The sequence below is a fragment of the Hyperoodon ampullatus genome (assembly GCF_949752795.1).
Source record: "Hyperoodon ampullatus genome assembly, chromosome: 15".
NCBI classification, from domain to species: domain Eukaryota; kingdom Metazoa; phylum Chordata; class Mammalia; order Artiodactyla; family Ziphiidae; genus Hyperoodon; species Hyperoodon ampullatus.
In genome coordinates, this window is record NC_136928.1 from 66528967 (window position 1) to 66549980 (window position 21014).

General features: G+C 42.9%; 1 protein-coding gene across 2 annotated transcripts in view; it reads right to left on the reverse strand.

The window, feature by feature from the left end:
- PLB1 (phospholipase B1) overlaps positions 1 to 16671 on the reverse strand; it is a gene marked incomplete at its 5' end in the record, with an annotated part of 124874 nt that extends 108203 nt beyond the window's left edge. For both annotated transcript variants that reach the window (XM_079721284.1, XM_079721283.1), the window contains one exon: positions 16611 to 16671. In XM_079721284.1, the coding sequence (XP_079577410.1) occupies positions 16611 to 16671 (61 nt within the window). The remainder of the gene's footprint in view (positions 1 to 16610) is intronic.
- Positions 16672 to 21014: the final 4343 nt, after the last annotated feature.

Genomic DNA, 21014 nt, shown 5'->3' on the forward strand with positions numbered 1-21014 from the left:
ACCAAGAGAGAGAAAAAAATCCCAACAGACAATAGACAGTGAAAAGTGGTGGAATAATGTGGAAATAAAGGGATAATATCTGCAGCTTTGTTAGCCTGATGTTTTGTTCCCAGTTGGGGTGAGGAGTAAACCAGTGGAATATGCAATGGGGCGATCCAGGAATGAGAAGGAGGAAAAGGGAAGGGCAGAGATACACCTCACACATTCCCGGTTGGCCGGGAGTCTGTGTGCTGGGAAGACCTGAAAGAGCCCCACGTGAAATTAAAGTGAAGAAACACCTGAGAATTGTCTGCAACTTTGTGTTCATTCCCCACCCTACACACAGACCAATAAACAGAGCCTTACAAATTCTAGGTCTTTGGACACCACCTCTGTCCAAATCACTGATCACTAAACCATGCAGACTCAGGGGTGACTCCTAGGATGCCAGGTTAAAAAAAAAAAAGAAATAAAAAACTGAGCAAAGACATCAGTGGCTGTCCACTGTAGGGAAACAGATTCCACAGTTTAATTCCAGGCAGGTTACTAAAAAACGAACCAACAACCCTCAGAAATGGAATGCAAAATTGTTAAATTTTATTAGACATGTCCAGTTTTCAACCAAAAGTTACTAGATGTGCCATGAAATTGAAAAGTGAGACCCATACTCCAGAAGAAAAAGAAGCCAATGAAAACGTAGCCCAATTGTTGGGTTTTCCAGGCAAGGTCTTCAAAGTAGCTATTACATATATGTTCAAAGAATTAATGAAACTACGTTCAAGGAATTAAAGAAAAATGTGAAGGTTTAAAGACTCAACAAATAGAAGCTATAAAAAGAAAATTCCAGAGATGAAAAATAAAATAACTGACAGATTTACTAGATAGGCTCAGTAACAGACTTGAGATGGCAGAAAAAAGAATCTGTAAACTTAAAGACAGATCAATAGAAAGTACATTTCTGAAAAATACAGAGGAAAAGAGATTAAAGAAAAACAAATAGAGCCTCAGAGTTCTGTGGATACCATCAAGCATAGAAAGCACACAGGTAATGAGTCCCAGAAGAAGCAGAGAGAGAAAGAGGCAGAAAAAGATTTGAAGAGATAATGACTGAAAATTTCCCACATTTGGTGAAAAATATTGAGTCACAGATCCAAGAAGCAGGGATAAAAACAAAAGCAAACAAACAAAACAACCACTTTAGGTAAGAAAAACACAATTTTACCTAGACACATCAACTGTAATAATTGATGTGTCCAGGTGTAGTTTAAAGCCAAGGTAAAGAAAAAAAAAAAAGCTCAAACAGCAGAAGAAAAACAGCTTTTCATGCATAGGAGACCAACATTACAATTAACAGTCAACTGATTGGAAACGGTGGAGGCCAGAAGGCAGTGGAGTGACAGGTTCAAAATGCTACAAGGAAGATGACCCCACATGCAAGCATGGGAATGTAAGAAGAAATGAAGTACAGAAAGTAAACATGTAGGCAAATCCAAAATAAGATCGTCTGTATAAAACAGAAGCCAGCAAACTATAGCTCATAGGTTAAATCTGCCCACAGCCTATTTTTGTATGGCTCATTAGATAGGAATGATATTTATATTTTTAAAGGGTTATAAAACAAAGAAGAATATGTGGTAGACACCATACATGATCCACAAAACCAAATACTTACTGTTTGGTCCTTTACAGAAAAAATGTTTGCCCACCCCAATACAAAAAATAAAAAATGATAGTGTGGAGTTTAAAATATATGTAACGTATTGCTGTGGGCAGATGTGAATGGAGTAAATGGAGTTACACTGTTGTAAGGTTTTTCTTTATCTGGGGAGCGATTAATACTCATTTATATTAGACTTTAACATAACAAGGATGCATGTTGTAATCAAATACCAAAATGACAAAAATGTATAATCAGCAAGCTAATATTGGGCAGGATACTGAGGGGGAACTGAAACAATAGAAATGTTTGATCCAAAGAAGACGAGAGGAGGAGAAAAGATCATAGAACAGGTACGACACATTGAAGCACAGAGAGTCAGATATCATTTTTAAACACACTTGGGAAGAACAGAAAACAGAAGCTTAGGGGGCTGCATGAGAGCTTCCTTCAGTGTCTGAAAGGTCTGGATACCAAGGGGGATGGCCTTGTTCCATGTAGCCCCCAAACCAGGACTGGACCAGTGGAGACAGGTTGTCCCTTGGTAGAACAGCTAGAGCTACCTGAATAAGAATGGAGCTAGTGGGAAGCAGCCGCATAGCACAGGGAGATCAGCTTGGTGCCCTGTGACCACCTAGAGTGGTGGGATAGGGAGGATGGGAGGCAGGGAGACACAAGAAGGAAGAGATATGGGGATATATGTATACGTATAGCTGATTCACTTTGTGATAAAGCAGAAACTAACACACCATCGTAAAGCAATTATATTCCAATAAAGATGTTAAAAAAAAAAGAGAGAGAAAAAGAATGGGGCCACCCAGGGCACTTGGTCCAGGCAGCAGCTGGGGACCATGGGGGGCATGTGGTACATACACCAGGCAGGTGTTAGGAGCTTGGACACCCTTGGTCTAGTCAATCTCTCCATGCCTCCGTTTCCTCACCTATAAGGTGAGGTTGATAACACCTGCCTTGTGGAGTTGCTGTAAGGATTAATCACATGTAAACACGAAGCATGGTATCTGACATGTGCTAAAGGTTCAGTAACTCGTAGTTATGATTATTATAATCAGTATAAGAGAGATGATTAAGCACAGACCATTTTTCAGATACTTCCAGTCTCAATATTCTGGGATTTCCTTACATAACTAGAGAGTTCGTGTTTACCCTGATGATTTAAATCATCCCTGATAACTGCCCTGGGGCGTCACAGAGAGGCTGTACCTGGAATCTAAGTGTCTAGACCTGAAGACCCAGATGGAAACTTAGGACCCCTGGGTCCTATCCCCACTGACTCCTGGGCCCTCACTCCAGTGCTTCCCACTCTGCTTCCCATTCTGCTTCCCACGAGTAAATGGAAGAAAAATTCTTGCCTTTCCCATAGCACCCCGAGGTATTGTGGGAGAAATTGTCAAAGCACTTGTGGCCTGACTGGACCCCAATCATGGAATCCCAAGGGAATTTTCCCATTTGGAAGGTTGTTTTAGCCTCAAGCTCATGGATCTATGAAGGGCTTAGAGCTCCCTGAAAAACTACCACCTCAGTATGGTCAATAAGGGAAAAAGACAAGTACTTTTCCACCCTGCTAGGCAGGAAACAGAATGTGTGTGCACACTCTTAAGAACAGGTTTGGCTGAGATCAATCATCCAAGCTGGACAGACCTGTGACCACTGGGGTCCTGGAGCCGACAAAGGGCCATCATAATATTAGGCCTTGGCAAGGCAAAGTCACACACGGTTCTCCTCCGGGAGGCCCCTCTGAACGAGTGGTTCTCAACCCACTGCCTGCTGCCCAGCCCCCAACACTGAGATTCAGATTGGATTGGCCTGGGGGTGGGGGGCCTTGGTGTGATGGACCCCAGCAGATTTTCAAAGCCCTTTGAGTGATGTTCGTGTGCTTCTGAGGTTAACAGCCCTGACTCTTCACGGAAACCCAAAGCTTGTCAGCCCAACAGCTGGCCAGCGGTAGGGAGTGTGATTTCAAAAGCAAAACTAAAACAACTCGTGTGCTCTTAATTAGTAGATTTCCTCTATGTTTTTGTTATTATTTTTTACTTATATTGTGTCTAGAGCACAATTTTCCACCACCATCCCTGCCTCGAAGAAAGATGGTCATGTTGTAACCTTGGTCAAGCATCAATCTCTCTGGACCTTGACTTCCCCATCTATAAAATGGGGATGAGACTGGCTTCCCTGTGAGAACAGGAAAGCACTGTGTGAATAGGAGAGGCCACACACTTGCAAGGGAGGACTTGTCTCCCTGGATGAATGGGAGGCACATGTCCTGGGAAGTGGGAAGGATGGTCAAGGCCAACACATGTGGAATTAGGGCCACTCCTCAGTGTACATTAAATCTGGGGGCTCTATGAAAAAGTATAATGTCCTCACAGCAACCCTAAAGGGTAAGTAGAGGCAGGATTGACAGGCTCTAGAGAGGTTAGGTAACTTTCACCAGCTCACACAAACCACACCAGCAAGGGCAGGGTCAGGCCTCGCAGCAGCACTGCCATCCACTAACCAGTGAGCTATCTGGGTAAGCTGGGAAGGGGAGGGTCCAAGTCAGCCAGGGTTTGTCTTCTGTGCTGTCCTGGGCTGTAAGCAGGTCTTCTGGGCTTTGTCGGTCACCCTGTGCAGCATCTTATCACCATTCACACTTAGGGCCTGTGGGATGCTGTTGTCGACCTGCGAGCAAGCACCGCACAGGTCATGCACGGCTGCTGCTCCTATACCAACAGTGCTCTGGGGAGCACAGGATGTTATCAGGGTGCTTGGGCAGTCATGTGCCGCAGTCAGTGAGGGCGACCCAAGGGCCAGAGAACCTTTCTGGGGTAGCTAGACTGACCTCTGTCTTAGAATTCTAGAATGGCTGCAGTGGGCTGAACTTTGAGATCATCTCGTTTAATACCTCAGCAAACTGAGACCCAGAGAGGTTAGCAAACTTGCCAAAGACCACTCAGCAAGTTATCGAAGGCTGTGTGTGGAGCTCAGTTCTCCTTAACCTAGTCTGGCCAGCTTTCCTTGGGACCAAAGTCTGTTAAACTTACGGTTACCAAAGGGGAAAGGTGGGGAATGGGGAGGCTGGGATTAACATATATACACGGCTACGTATAAGACAGATAACCAACAAGGACCTACTGTATAGCACAGGGAACTCTGCTCAATATTCTGTAATAACCTAAATGGGAAAAGAATCTGAAAAAGAATAAATACATGTATATGTATAACTGAATCACTTTGCTGTACGCCTGAAACTAACAACATCATAAATTGACTATAGTCCAATATAAAATAAAAATGTTTTAAAAGGCAATTATACAAAGGTTTTTTTTGTGTGTTGTTCTATAGCCTGAGTTGCCAACATATGGAAATTTGTTCCTTTGCCGTGCCTACAAGAAAGGTATTTTCAGCTGCCCTTACCTTACCCAGCAGTCAATCTAAATAGATTTAACAGCAGGATGCCAAAAAATGATTTAGAATTAACACTGTTACAATTTTTGGGTAGACACAACCTTAAGTCTGATGAGATTATTAAAAAATTAGAGATAATTTGGGAAGTCCCAAACCACCGTTCTTTAAATACCCATGTCCTGTGCTGATGACCCCGAGGAGACACCCATTACAAATTCCATCCTGAACAGAGACCAACACACCCTCCCGTCTCCACCTCTGATGCCCACCCAACACTCAACCTCAAACATCTTGTTCCCCAGGAGAGGGAAGATGGTTCTAAGAGCAGTCCTAACAGGAGAGAGCACATTCAAAACTGACTTGACGTTTGGCCCTTGGCTCATTATATGACCTCAGACAAGGACTGCTTCACTTTTAGATTGTATTTTCCTTAATCTGCTCATGGGGACACTTGAGGCAGGGCCACAGCCAGGAAGGAACAACCCAAAGAAGAGAGTCCCATGGTACAGATGAACAAGTGGTCCTGGGCAGTGGCAGGTCAGAGCCCTGACCCCTCCACCATCACTCTGCTCCAGCTTTGCCTCAGCCCCAAGGGGCCAGAATTTAAAGGGACCAGGGACCCCCAAAGCCAGATAGGGGCAGAAGCAAGGATTAGTGAGCTCCAACAGGAGGGGGATCCCAGGAAACTGTGTGGGGGCCGCATGTCTCCCCCATCGGGAAGGTCTCCTCCCAGAGACAACTGGGAGGTTCTGGTCTGAAGAAGGGAGCATTGCCCGAGGACCACTGCTTCTCCCTGAGATGCAAGAGTGCAAGAGGAAATGGCTGCCTAACTAAGGAGGAAAGCACTTGGCCTTCCCAGAGCCCAGCAAACTCCCTGCTGGGCCTCTTTCTAAGAGCCAGGTGAGCCTCTGACTCACCAGTGTGTTGCCTCTTTCAATGCATGACCTTTTATGTCTGACCAGCAGACTCATCCTGCCCAAAATACCACTTCCATTAGGCCACTCCTCTGCTGAAGAACCTTTAACAGTTTCCCCTTCCCAATACAGCAAATCCAAATTCTAGACTTGCTGCATGACCTTGAACTGGTCACTTAACCTCTGTAAGGCTTAGTTTTTTGGGGTTTAAAAAAAATTTTTTTTAATTGAAGTATAGTTGATTTACAATGTTATGTTAGTTTCTGGTGTACAGCAAAATGATTCAGTTATACATATATATTTTCTATTTCATATTCTTTCCCATTATGGTTTATTACAAAATGTTGAATATAGTTCCCTGTGCTATATAGTAGGAACTTGTTTATCTGTTTTATATATAGGATTTAGGTTTTTAAAATGTAAAAATAACAGATTTGGATTAAATCACTTTAGAAGTCTCTTTAAGCAAAAAGACACTGTAATAACCTCTACTGTTCTTTTTTTTTTTTTTTTTTTTTTTTTTTTTTTTTTTTTGCGTTACATGGGCCTCTCACTGTTGTGGCCTCTCCCGTTGCGGAGCACAGGCTCCGGACGCGCAGGCTCAATGGCCATGGCTCACGGGCCCAGCCGCTCCGCGGCATGTGGGATCCTCCCAGACCGGGGCATGAACCCGTGTCCCCTGCATCGGCAGGCGGACTCTCAACCACTGCGCCACCAGGGAAGCCCACCTCTACTGTTCTTATCTAAGGATTTCAGAACCTCACTTTACCTAACTCATCCTCTCCCCCAACACCAGCCCTGCCCTTCAGCCCAATAGGCCCACTCCCTGCTCCTCAAACCCATCACGTTGAGCCCTGACCTTGCCTTTGGGTATGTTGTTTCCCCCACTTGCATGCCCTCCCTGTTCCTCTGCCTTTATCTTAAGCCCACTCATCCTCCAGCGCTCAATTGAGTTTCACCTCCCACGTGAAAATTCTCCAGCCCACATTCATCTCTCAGTTCTCTGAATCCTGTTGCTTTTATTACAGCTACTTACACCTATTTTGGTACTTAATTCTTCTCCAGTGATTCTTATGCAGATCAGTTCTCTCTCCCCAGAGGGTTCCTTACATTTGGTTTATTATCTCCCAGGCAGGCTCAGCCCTACTTGGGTTCTTAGAAGGGTGCTCAGACAGTTAACTGACAGTAGCAAAAATGCAACTTGATGAAAATGATGATTGACAATAAAGTCCTCAAAATCTACAAGGTGCAGATGACATCCCAGGAAAGTAGGACTTCTGAGCCCCCAGAGAAAATCCCATACCTGTGCCCGCTACTCAGGGCAGGAATTTGGAGGCATGTGTGTGAGCTGAAGTGGGGGCTGGGAATGGGGATTCAGGCATCTGATGTAGAGGAGAGAGTCTGACACCAGAGTTCCACTGTCTGCCACCAACTAGATAGGTGACTTGAGCAAGTCCCCCCGACCCCTCATCAATAACTGGAAGGATGTGGGCCACCAGAAGTCCTCCAAGATTGCTTTCTACTCTTATTTGGAAAGAGTATTTCTAGAAGGCTGGGCTGACATCCTCCAGGAAGGACTCCAGGCCCTTGTGAAACAAACGTTGACTAACTTTACTTGTTCTCATAATGAAAGAGGCATTCCTTTCCTCACACAGTGAGTTCACTCAGTTCCCACCTTTGGCTTCCCAGCGACAGGCCTGGCATGGGTGTGTTACCAAGGCAAGAGTTTTCATTCACAAGCATGACAGTCTCCTGGGGAACTTCTGACCCATGCCAGGAAAATGAAATTCTAGTGAAAATGGTATTTTACTAGGCACAGGGATTTCCTTGCCAGCTTGTTTTGGCCAATTGTAGTTTTGAGATAATGATGTTTCAGTTTTCTAAACCAAAACTTTCAGAGCAGGAATCTGTTTTAATATGGGTCTTGGTGAGCCCATTTTAAAGCTTAAACAAAAGCCCTGGTTTGGTTTGGTTCTTTCCTCCCTTGGGCTCTATTGTAATGCAGGGAGATGGTGAAAGGCCCTGGCTCTGGACTCAGTCTCAGGACTTAATTCAGGCTCCTGTGCTTATTAGCTGAACGAAGTTGGGCAAGTATTTAACTTCTGAGTCTCAGTTTTCTCATCTATAAAATGGGGAGGATAGTACATTCCACTTAAAGGGAATATGTTATATATGTACAGTGTTTAGCATGGGGCTTGGCTATTTTAGGCAACCTCATACCATAAATTTAGTTTGAAGTGATCCTTCATGGTAATGTCCCAAGTGCCTGACAGATGATGTTCATATAGTCTCTGAAGACAGCCATCTTCATCCTAGGCCTCAAAGAATCTCACAAATAACTTTTCAAGGAGTCAAAGCATCACACACTAAAAATAACCAAGCACATAAACAAACACAGTATCCAGGAGCAAGTATCAGCAGAAAAAAACAAAGCAGAAATAGATCAAAAACTTTGGAGACTGAAATGATCAGACAAAAATTATAAAAATACTATGTTTTAAAAAATAAAAGACAAACTAGGGCTTCCCTGGTGACACAGTGGTTAAGAATCTGCCTGCCAATGCAGGGGACATGGGCTTGAGCACTGGTCTGGGAAGATTCCACATGCCGCAGAGCAACTAAGTCCGTGCACCACAACTACTGAGCCTGCACTCTAGAGCCCATGAGCCACAACAACTGAAGCCCGCTCACCTAGAGCCCATGCTCTGCAACAAGAGAAGCCACCGCAATGAGAAGCCTGTGTACCACAATGAAAGAGTAGCCCCCACTCGCCACAACTAGAGAAAGCCTGCGCACAGCAGCAAAGACCCAACACAGCCAAAAAAATAAATAAATTTTAAAAATAAATAAATAAATAAAAGACAAACTTGAGGATATTTATAGGAACACAAAATTATTTTAAAAAGTAACATTGCAAATTTGGTAAAGAACTAAATGTAAATTAAATTTGAAAAATAAAACCAATTTTCCAAATCTTCTATGATCAGGTTTAACAGCAAATTAGACACAATAGAAAGAATGAATAAACTAGGATATGTGTTATAATAAATTACTTAGAATGCAGTATAGAAAGACAACAAGATGGTAAAATTGGAAGACAGGCTAAGAGACATGGCACATAAAATGAGAAAAGCAAACAAATATTTAATTAGCACTGCAGAAAGAAAAGATAGAAATAGTGGAGTAAAAGCAATATTTCAAGAGATACGAGCTGGGAAATTTTCAAAACTGATGAAAGATATTAAGCCACAGATTCAAGATACACTACAAATGTTGAGCAAGATTAACACAAAAATGAATGAACTAGGAAACACATATACAACATAGACTGTATATTTTTCCAAAGATGGCCATGGCATTTCCTTCCATCTTGCATGCCCTTTTGCAATATGACTTTTGTCACTCTTCCCCCCTTAAGAAGTGAAGTCTATTTCCTTCCCCTTGAATCTACGCTGGCCTTGAAACTTGCATTTACCAACAGAAGCAGCAGAAATTATTCTTGAGTCTAGGCATTAAAAGGCCTTGTGGCTTCCAATTTTGCTCTTTTTGGACCCTGAGTCACAAGGTAAGGGATCCCAGGCTTTTCATGTAGAGATAAAGGCTGTGTGGAGGAGCACCAAGGCACTCCAGTACCAAGTCCCCTGATATGGCATTTTAGACTCTCCAAGTCAATCCCAGACAACACTATGTGGAACAGAGACAAGATCCCTGAAGTCATCCCAAACTGCAGACCCACTGAATTGTGTGTAAGTAAATGTGAAACATAAAACTTTCCAAAACTTACTTAAGAAGAAATAAATATGAATAATTCTATAACCATTAAAAAATTTGAGTCAGTAGTCAAAAGTCCACCAAAAAATAATATTTCAGGCCTAAATGGTCTTATGGGTGAGTTCTACTACCAATTAAAGGAAAACAAATAATTCCATTATTAAAAACTATTCTAGAAAAGAGAAAAATAGGAACACTCCCAAATTTATTTTATGAGAACGTATAACATTGGTATCAAAATCCAACAGTAGTGAGAGAAAGGAAAGTTATAGTTCAATCTCATTCATGAACATATAAGGGAAAAAATCCTAAGCAAACCAAATCCAGCAGTATATAAAAACAAAATACACTGTGACCAACTTGATTTTATTCCAGGCATGTATGGATGATTCAACATTAGCAAACCATTCAACATAATAATAAATCTAAAAGGAAAAAATAATACACTTATTTCCATAGATGCCAAAAAGACCTTCAACAAACTTTAACGTTCATTCCTGATAAAAATAAAAACACTCAAGAAAACACAAATTTGTGGATACTTCTTTAATGTGAACACACAAAACACACATATATGTGTATGTATGTATGTGTGATTCCCAAAGTCCATCTTCTAACTGAACACGGAAAATTTGTTTCCTACTAAGATCAGGAACAAGGTGAGAATCCCCACTATCACCCTTGCTATTTAACATTGTATTGGAGTATTAGACAATGCAATCAGAAAAGAAGTAAAGGCAGAAAAAGGAAAAATATCTCTATTCGTTGATAATGTGGGACTAACCATGAAAACTCTAGAGAATCAATGATAAAACTAATTCAAACAATGAAATAATTTAGCAAGATAGAAAGTATAAAATTAACATAGCAAAAAGTAAAAGCCTTCATATACATCAATATATGGCCTGGCTTGGTTAGAAGACACAGTGGCCTATTTCTCTCTATTTTGCAAATTTACAGCAATTCCAATAAAAATACCAATACCTTTTTTTCCCTAAAGCTAGGAGAGTTGTTTCTAAAATTCATATAGAAAAATAAACATGCAAAAATAGCTATGAAATCCTGGAAAACAAGAGCAATGAAGGTAGGTGAAGTACATTGCAAAATGGCCACAAATCTCTCCTGTCCTTGAATGTATGTCACTTTGCAGTATAACATTGCTGTTCCTCCCAACAAGAGGAGAAGACTATTTCTCTACCCCTTAAACCTGCAGTTGGCCATATGAATTGCTTTGGTCAATGGGACTTTATCAAAGATGATGCAAGCATGAGACTTGAAAAGTGTTGATGCTTTTGGAATTTACCCTTTTTCATTGCAGTGAGACCACATGGTCTTTAAAACAAACAAACAAACAAAAAGACAACTTCCTTTGCAATCAGAGAATTTAAAACTAAAATACTACTTCTCATCTGTGACATTTGCAAAAATTCGAAGGCCTGACAATACACTCTATTGTCAAGCTGTGGAGAAGTAGGCATTTTCATATATATTGCCAATGGGAATGTAAAATGGTACAATCCCTATGGTTGGGAGGAAATTTGGTAATATCTAACAAAACTATATGTGTATTCATCCTTTGACCCAGAAATCCCAGTTCTAGGAACTTATCCTAAGCTCTCCCTCCAACATGAATAAGACATATGTACACGATTGTTCATGACAGCATTACTTAAAGTAGCAAAATACTGGAAACAATCTAATGTGCATATTGGGAGACTGGTTGAATATATATGGTACATAATGGAATATCCTACAGCTGGAAAAAAATAAAAAAGATTTCTGAACAGATATAATGTAATTTCAGGATATATTATTAAGTGAAAAAAATCAAGATGAAAAAGAAGTTTATAGCAGATTACCTTTGTGCAAGAAGGAAGAAAATATAAGAATATATATTTGCAAAAAGAAACATAGAAAGGATATGACAATAATGAAATTGGTTACCGACAGGGATAGGTAGAAATGGGATAGATGGGATAGGGATGGGAATGACACTTCTCCGGGTATATCTTTTCACACAGTTTTGACTTTTGAACCATGTTAATGCTTTATATATTCAAAAACTAAAGTAAAATCAAGAATGGGAGAAACTTTATAAGTGAATAGAAACAGAGACAAATTTAACTATATGTCAAATACATAACATAACCACACAGAGAGAACAAAAGAAAAAGAGTTAATACAAGTGATTTTGATCAAAGTATTTTGATTATATACCCTGCGTGGGACATATTCTAAGGAGAAAAGAACCACAAAGAGATTTCGAACTTTGTTTGTGGTGGTGTTATTGTGGCAGTAATTCCAATATTGTGTTGGGTGTATTGTAGGATTCAGCAAATGAATAAATTTATCAACATTTTTGTAACCTCAGCTTACACTGTGGGATAAGGACAATACAAATCAGGAATAGAGGAAGGAGATAAAAGCCTAATTCTAACTAAAATTAAGACAGGGGCTTCCCTGGTGGCGCAGTGGTTGAGAGTCCACCTGCTGATGCAGGGGACATGGGTTCGTGCCCCAGTCCGGGAAGATCCCACATGCCGCGGACCGGCTGGGCCTGTGAGCCATGGCCACTGAGCCTGCGCGTCCGGAGCCTGTGCTCCGCAACGGAAGAGGCCACAACAGTGAGAGGCCTGCATACCGCAAAAAAAAAAAAAAAAGAGATATCTGAATAAATTCATCTCATTAAAAAGAAAACAATATTTCTTGGCTCTGTCCACTGAGAGAACTTAGACATAATGACACTCCAGAAGCAATGAACACCCCTAGCATCTCCATCTTGGTTTCTAAATAAAATCCCCTATCAATTGGCACCTTAAAGACATTGCTAATTGCATGGTGAGATAGGGGAAATAGAAGATTTGCCTGGAATAACTTGTTCCATAAAGCTAAAAAGTGCTTAAAAATTGATGGGGAAACAGGAGTCAGCTTGAAGTGGCTCTCACTGGCCAATAACCTGATCATCAAAATGAGTAATGACAGGACTGGGTTATAATATACTGATTAATAAAAGAATCCATATGTCCATTTTATATTAGAAAGATAAAACCTAAAAAGAGTGGGGCAGAGAAGAGAATTTTATTTTATGGAGGAATGCCAACTAACAATAGTAGGAGGAATGATAGCCATTTTAAAATCACCATCTTACACTCACCATGGTAATAATTCAGCCAAGAATCATCAGTGGATGCTAAAAACCACTGGGTATAAGAACAGTCACTCGGTATCACAGTATCTCCCTACAGATGACTTATAAGTCACATGGGGGGAGGTACCTTTACAAGGGAGAAATCTGGCAGACACCACCTTAACCAAATTATCAAACTTAACATCACCAGTGAAAATATTTGCTAACGTCACGTGTATCGCTGAATGTTACACATCAAGGACACATGATCTGCATTGTATTTCTACCTGAAGAGTTTAATCTGATTCTAGCAACAAAGAAACAGTTTGGACCAATCCAAATTGCAGTGGGCACAAAAAAAGCCAGCCTCAATTTTTCAAGGACACACACACACACACACACACACACACACAAAAGAAAGAAAGGGAATAAAAAGGCTAAAGAACTACTCTAGATTAAAAGGGTTTAAAGAGGCAGCACAAGTAAATGCAATGTGCAGTCTTTGGTGAATTTAACAAGCAATGACTGAAAAAAATGAACAAAATAATAAAAAGTCAATTAACTTAATTCACCATATTAGCAGATTAGAGTAAATCATACAATCATCTCAATAAGTGCAGAAAAATTTATTCAGCACCCACTTATGATTTTTTTTTAAAACCGCTTAGCAAATTAGGAATAAAATAGAACTTTCTTAGTCTCATAAAGAGCATCTACAGAAAAGCCTGTAGCAAACACCACACTTACTGACGAAACATTAAACACTTTCCTTTTGAACTTGGGAATAAGACAAGAGTGCGTCCAACCGTCACTGCTATGAACAGTTGTAGTGAAGGCACCGGCCAGCACAGTAAGGCAAAAGAAAGAAAAGGCACACAGGCTGAAAGGAGAGCAACCAGACCATCATCACTGGCAGGACGGTGTATACAGAAAATTCAAAAGAATATACAGATAACTTACTAAAATTTATAAGAGTTTAATTGGGTACAAAGTTAAAAATTTATTTCTATATACCAATAACATTTTCAAAATGACAATTTAACATTCCATTTATCATACACCAAAAGTATTCGATATCTAAGAATAAATTTAACAAAGCATATGCAAGACCTCAGAGAAAACTATAAAGCATTGAGAGGCATTAAAGGTCTAATTAGAAGCTCATGGTTTGGAAGACTCAGTATTGTAAAGATGTCTGTTTTCCCCTCCTTGATTCACAGAATTAAGAGCAATTTCTATCAAAAGCCCAACAGGTTTGTTTTTGGGGGGGTCGAAATTGACAAATAGTAAAATTTATGTGAAAGTTCAAAGCCAAGTCACTTCTAAAGAAGAAGTAAAAACAGAAAGACTTGTTTCTCACAAATAATAAAGCTTACTACAAAACTACAGAATTAAGATAATGTGCTACTGGCACAGGGATAGATAATGGGACAAATAAAGCAAAACAGAGTTTTAAAACAGATGCATGCACATATGAGTCCTTTATATATGAACAGAGGAGACTCTTCAGAATGGTGAGGAAGCAACTGACTTTTCAATAAATGGTGCTGAGACAACCAGGTCTCTTCATGAAAAACATATAAAACTGGGTTCTCCTCTTACAGTAGTCACCAAAATAAATTCCAGATGTCTTTAAAAAGACCCAGTGAGAAAAGCAATTTATAAAGTTTTTTTTTTTTTTTTTTTTTTTTTTTTTTTTTTTTTTTTTTTTTTGCGGTACGCGGGCCTCTCACCGCTGTGGCCTCTCCCGTTGTGGAGCACAGGCTCCGGACGCGCAGGCCCAGCGGCCACGGCTCACGGGCCCAGCTGCTCCGCGGCATGTGGGATCCTCCCGGACCGGGGCACGAACCCGTGTCCCCTGCATCGGCAGGCGGACTCTCAACCACTGCGCCACCAGGGAAGCCCTATAAATTTTTTAGAAGGAAATATAGGATAATATCTTCATGACCCCGAGGCCAGAGAGAAGTTCTTAAAGACACAAAGAGCACAAACCAGAAAAGATTAAAAAAACGTTAGAAACGGACAGACAGTATACAAACAAACAATGGCCAGACCATAGATGACAATACAACTGTGACCCACACATCTGCAGTAGACAGGCAAGGAATCAGCCTAGAACAGTCAGGACTTGGCCCATTGTCTGCAGCTCCCCAACTTTTGTCCCTGCTTCCAACTCAGGACCAACCAGAGAAAGCCACGTATGTTTCCCAAACGAATCATTTAAGATGCCTGGTTTCTAGTTAGCCGCCTGCAGCTAGCTTCCCCCTGGCAACAGCCGCCAGTCAGAGCACCCCTGAAGCCTTCCCCTTTTCCGTCGTCAGGCTTTCCCACTCCGCTGCCTGCCTCGGAGTCTCTGCCAAACGCAAATGATAGCAGCTTTTACCATAGCAACCTTGGAACACGTGCCTCCGTTTGTTCTCATTTGGCTGGTCTCCCTTTACTTCCCCCTAGATTAAGAAGTTTGTTCACTTAAAGTCTCCATAAAGAGAATGAAAGACAAGCTTCAGAAGATACTTGTTGGTTATACCAACAAATAGCAAGTGCACAGCCCATATGAAAAACTAAAAAAAAATCAGTGGGAAAAAGGACAACCCATTGAAAAAAACGGGAAACACACTAGAACAGTCACTGCATGAAAGAAGAATTCAAATGGTCCATAAACATAAAGATTCCTAAGCCTCAGTAGTAATCAGGAAAATGCAGTCACCCAGTGCAGGAAGCAGAGCAGGCACTCTCATTCTCTCTGGCCTCGCATCCCACCCAGCGACTCAGAGAGGGCGACCGACATGTCCCAGGTAGGTAGCCGAAGTAGCACTTGGGCCCCCAGCCAGGCCCCAGCCTCTGTCCCCGTCTCCTCCTCTCCCTTGGGCTCCAGGGCAAGAGCTTTCTGACTCTGGAGACAGTTAAAAAATCATCTTTGGGCTTCCCTGGTGGCGCAGTGGTTGGGGGTCCGCCTGCCGATGCAGGGGACACGGGTTCGTGCCCCGGTCTGGGAAGATCCCACATGCCGCGGAGCGGCTGGGCCCGTGAGCCATGGCCGCTGAGCCTGCGCGTCCGGAGCCTGTGCTCCGCAGCGGGAGAGGCCACAACAGTGAGAGGCCCGCGTACCACAAAAACAACAACAACAACAAAAAAAATCATCTTTAAGGCCCTCTTCGGTTTAAAAGATCCCGCCTTTCTGAACAAAGGGAGGAAGGAAGAGCCAGGGGTTGGGAGGAGAGGGACAGAGGCACTGTCTTCTAACCATCAGCTCAGAAGAAATCCAAAGCCCTGGTTTGGAGCCCACTCGTTTCAGTCAGTCAGTAGTACTAAAGAACGTGGTGCAGTCCTTTAGGATTCATTATCCTCAAATCTGCCTTCCTCTGCCCTTTCAGCAAAAACAAGCAAAGCCCATGTAATGATCAAAATGTGCTTACCGTTAGTGGTCATAGTGGCATTTTTCCATGTTAAGAATCAAGGTCCAGGGAGGTAGGACTTGCCCAAGGCCACAGAGCACTAGAATCCAGGTCTTCACAACTCCTACACCTACGGCTTCTTCCCCACCACGGGGCTGTTGCTCGCCCACACTTTTCACCTGTCCTAAGAACTGCCTGCCCCCCACAGCTGTGGGCACTTAAGCTCAGCACTGCAGCCTGCTTATTCTCACCTGTGCATTTCGTGCTCATGAAAATTCCTCTCCCAAGCTCTGTGCCGAAGCAACATGGGACACCAGCAGGGCTGACCCATTGGTTGCCCTCTGAACAAAAGGCAGACTTACCTTGCCCCAGCAGCAGCAGCAGCAGCAGCCCCAGGAGGGAAGTGCGTGGCCGCAGCCCCATGCTGGAACCCTCCAGACGTCTGCAGACCGATGGGCTATCACTCTTCCTTCTGTTTTTATGCTCCTCTGTTGTCTGATAGAGCGTCTGTCATAAAGTTTACTGTCTTCACCTTTGAAAGGGGCAGTGGCCAGCTGTAAATGATAAACATTAACATTTAGGTAGATGACTTCTCAAGGTAGATGGGTCAAAGATGGGTGGCATGTTCTAGACAAAGGCACCAGAAGACCAGGACCACACAGCCCCCTTCGCGTGGCCTTCCAGGATGGTGAGTGCCCAGAAATTGCTAGTGTCGGGCGACTGGAAATTGCTGGCACTGGGCTGGAATCCCAGGTCGGCCACAGCCATCAGAGCTTGGGGGGCATCCCTTAGGTTAGCCCCAGCTTTCCCGCTGTAAGCTATGGAACTAAAAGCCATGAAAGGAGTGAAAGTACTTTGTAACAACTGTAAACCACCCATCTCCGAATGTGAGATCTCTAGTGGGCAATGTGTTCCCACAGTGTCTCAGGAGTGCCGCTGGGCTCCCTAGTCTCCATGGCACAGAGAGGTTTTTTCCGATCCCTGCCCCTAGAGCCAGGGGTGGCCGGGAGTGTTGGGCTGAAGTGTGTGCCACACATTTATTGTCTGCATGTTGAATGGACAGATGTTAGCCAGAGAGGTGAGCCATGGAACTCATCTGATAGAACTAGAAGTTTCCTTTGGGCAAACGAAGTCAGAATGCTGGGCTGGGTCCAAACTGGGCAGATGGCGCTGGAGTTTAAAGCCTGGGTGACAAAATAGCCTTGAGGGGGTAAAGTTGAATTTTTTTCCACAAGTATCAAGGAACAGTGGCCTTTGGTTAATAGAACAAATATATTTAAACCATCCTTGCATTTTGGTGACCCTTATGGCAGCAAGGCTGAGAGCCTGACTTCTGAGTCTAGCTAGGAGTCTGGAGCTGGTTTCTATCACCCAACCTCAGGTCTTGATCTGCTGACACTTTTCTCAAATGTTTAAAATCATAGTCAGGTTCTCTTAAGTATAAAGTGAAGACTAAGTGGGCGGCCCTTTGTTTCTGGCTTCCACATATTAAGATGTTGTTTTCCTTTTTCACCTGCTCAGAAAAGTGCGGCTTGTGGGTGACCACTGGTTTAGCTGTGACTAAGGCTCAGCCTCAGGGCTGCACGGAGGTCTCAGGTCACACCAAGAGTGTGGAGGCACTGATACAACTTGACCAGCTGACGATCGGCTGGTCCTGGAGCCTGGCAGAGGGCGGCACACAAGGCAGAGAAGGAAGAAGAAGTAAACCCAAGGCGTGTCTGCAGGAGCCATTGGGACATAGATGCTTCTGAGCATCTGACACTTGTTATCTTCACCAAACTGCCCACAAGCTCAATGAGAGACCCAAAGCTGCTGTCCTGCTACAAGGCTGTCAGGAGTCCACTCAGCTCCAGGCCACCAGCAGCTTTGAGGAGCATCCCTGAACCTACTTGGACTGAATGGGTGTTCATAGGTCCCCACTCATGCTTAAGCCAGTTGGAGGTGGGGTGGGAAGCGTGATGGGAAATGGGCAGAAATAGCCTAGCTCTGCAGTCTGTGTATTCCTTTCTGTCTCTTACTGATTCTCTGCATGACCATTATGGCCCAGCTGGACTGGCACACATACCAACTTCTCACCTCTTTTCCATTTAGAAAAATTGAGAAATGACTTAAACACATATTTAACCTGTGTGAAGCATTTTTATATAGTACAGACTGAATTCTCTCTTAGATAAAAAAAATCTTTGAGTCCTGTCAGTGCATCAAGGAATTCTCATCAACTGTGAGGCAGTGGGGAATAACATTTTTTGGGCATTCTTGTCATCCTCTGTGGTGTGCTCGTTACATGTGTTAGCTTAATTAGCACTGATGACCTATGTGATCTATTAGCAGCTGTGAAAACAACGGACAAAGGACTTGTCAAAAGCCAGAGGCAAACTCCAAAAGCTTATAAGCTTCTCTGATTTTTGCTACTAAAATGTCCTATGAGGACTTGTCAAAAGCCAGAGGCAAACTCCAAAAGCTTATAAGCTTCTCTGATTTTTGCTACTAAAATGTCCTACGAGGACATGTCCTAGAGAAGATAAGATGCTTCACTTCAGACTTTAGCAACAATCAGCAGGTGTTCCTTCTGGGAAAGGCACAGGCCCATGAATTCAAATCTTTTAGGGATGGCAGTCCATGCCTTGGTCAGAAGGCATCTTAGTGACTAAAAAAGCTGAGAGTGTGCTGTTGTCCAAGAATCCACAAGGCGGGGCTGGACCAAGCCTTGGCCACAGGGCCTCTGCGGATTAAAGGGGCACTGGCCTTAGAAGAGTATTCTTCAAACTGGGGGGTAACAACCCATTATTATCCTGTGAATTTAATTTGGTGGATGATTAGCCCATTAAAAAATTGAATGCAACATAATATAACCAAGGGCATTGCATATAGTAAGGGTAAGTAATGTTTTGAGAAACTTTCATTTCAGCTACATGCAGTGATACAATATGTATTTCTAAACATGGGTCACAGTAAAAAAAAAAAAAAAGAAAAGAAAACCACTACCTCAGAGAGTAGTAGATCAGATCCATAAAGAAATCCTTAGACTTTGAGAAAAAGAAAACAGATTTGCTCTTCCCTCTGGTGAAAGATGCAGCTACACCAAATTCCCATGTACTGGGAGCTAGAAGTGATGCCTGTGATTCTTTCTAATGCTTGTGAGAAGGAGTAAATAAAATTGTTCTCTTCTTTCAACAAAGGAAAACCTAATCCCTGGCTCCTGAGTGAGCTCTGCCAATGTGGTAGAATGTGTGCCTGTCATTTAGGACAAGTACCCACTGGTGCCTATTTTACAAAAGACCCATGGCTTGAAGAGGAAGGGTACACACCAGAACTGTGGGAGGGGTGGAACCAGGGGTGTCAATTTCAGAATAATCTGCACAGATGCCAGTCATGCCCTGAGAATTGTCTGCCCCAAGTTTCAGCTTCTCTGAAGCACCTACTGGCCCTCACCATGATGGCCTTGCGTCACTCATTCCTGCATGGAACTAGTCGCAGGATCCTGGTGGGCCTCCTGAGGGAGAAGTTGGGCCTTTCTCTTCCTGTCATCTTGGCACCCCTGGAACCCCTCCCCACCAGAGCACCTAGCTCAGCGTCCTGCACATACGAGGCCCTCAACAAATCTTCATTCGTTGGTTAAATGTTCTCCAAAGGCAGAGACAACTGGTTTAACCAAGCCTGTGTTCTCCAAGCCCTTCCCAGCCACAGAAAGGAAAAGAGGCTTGGATTAGGCATCTCCAAACCTGAATGTTACCTAGATGCCAGTGTTCCTGTGGATACAAAACACAAGCCTGGATGTACCCCCACACACATGGGCAAAACACTGTCCAGTGCAAGTAACTGAGCAGATTTAGCTTCCCTGGGGCAGATTTTCTTATAATCAATATACTAAAGATGAGTTTAATTAAGGAATGAAAAAGTAAGAGATAAAATGAAGGGACCAGTAATGCATGTCTAGAAAAAATACAATTTTCAAATATCACAGCATTAGTAATAAGAAAAAAAAGGACAGGGCAAATCCCAGTAGAACATACACTCCATGAGACCTGTCCTCCTTGTTCTTTGCTATGTCCCCCACAGCTGGCACATTGCCTGTCATAGCAGGCATTCATTCAATGTTGGATGAATAAATAAATGAATGAAAGTCAGAATAAAAAGGAAAGAGACTAAGACTACTATAAAAAGATCAGCTCAACAGAACAGAAAAGATGAAAGGGATACACATCATGTTTTAGGACAAAACACTTAGGAGAAAGAGACAGGCACAATGCTCTAATACCATGAAGCACGATGGGAAAAAATAATGGAGAAGCAACATTGAAGCTCATAGCCCATGGTCTTCCCCAAGGTCACACGATTATTCTCCCAGCTCGTTGGTTCTCAAGCCTGGCTTGCACATTGGAATCACCTGGAGAGCTTTCAAGACAAATACCTGTGCCTGGGCTTTACCCTTGGACCTTCTGAATTAATTGGCCTAGGCTGGGAGTTGCGCATCAAGTTCAATGATGGATTCCAGTGGAGCCAGGCCTGCCCAGTGCCCAGCACTGAGGGATGAAGAGGGCTTCATCTCTGCTGTTCTGGACGAGCCAAAGGTCCCTGGGACGTGGCTTGATGCCAGAACAGGCCATGGATGCTGACAAAGTCAGACTGACCTGGCAGCCTCTCCAGAGAGGAAACCCACAGGAACACACTGAGTAAAACGCTGGAGCTTCGCTCCGAGGTCAGGGAGTAGATGGGGAAAGGGCCAGATTCTGGCGCCTGGAGAGGCCCAGTCACTGAGCACCAGG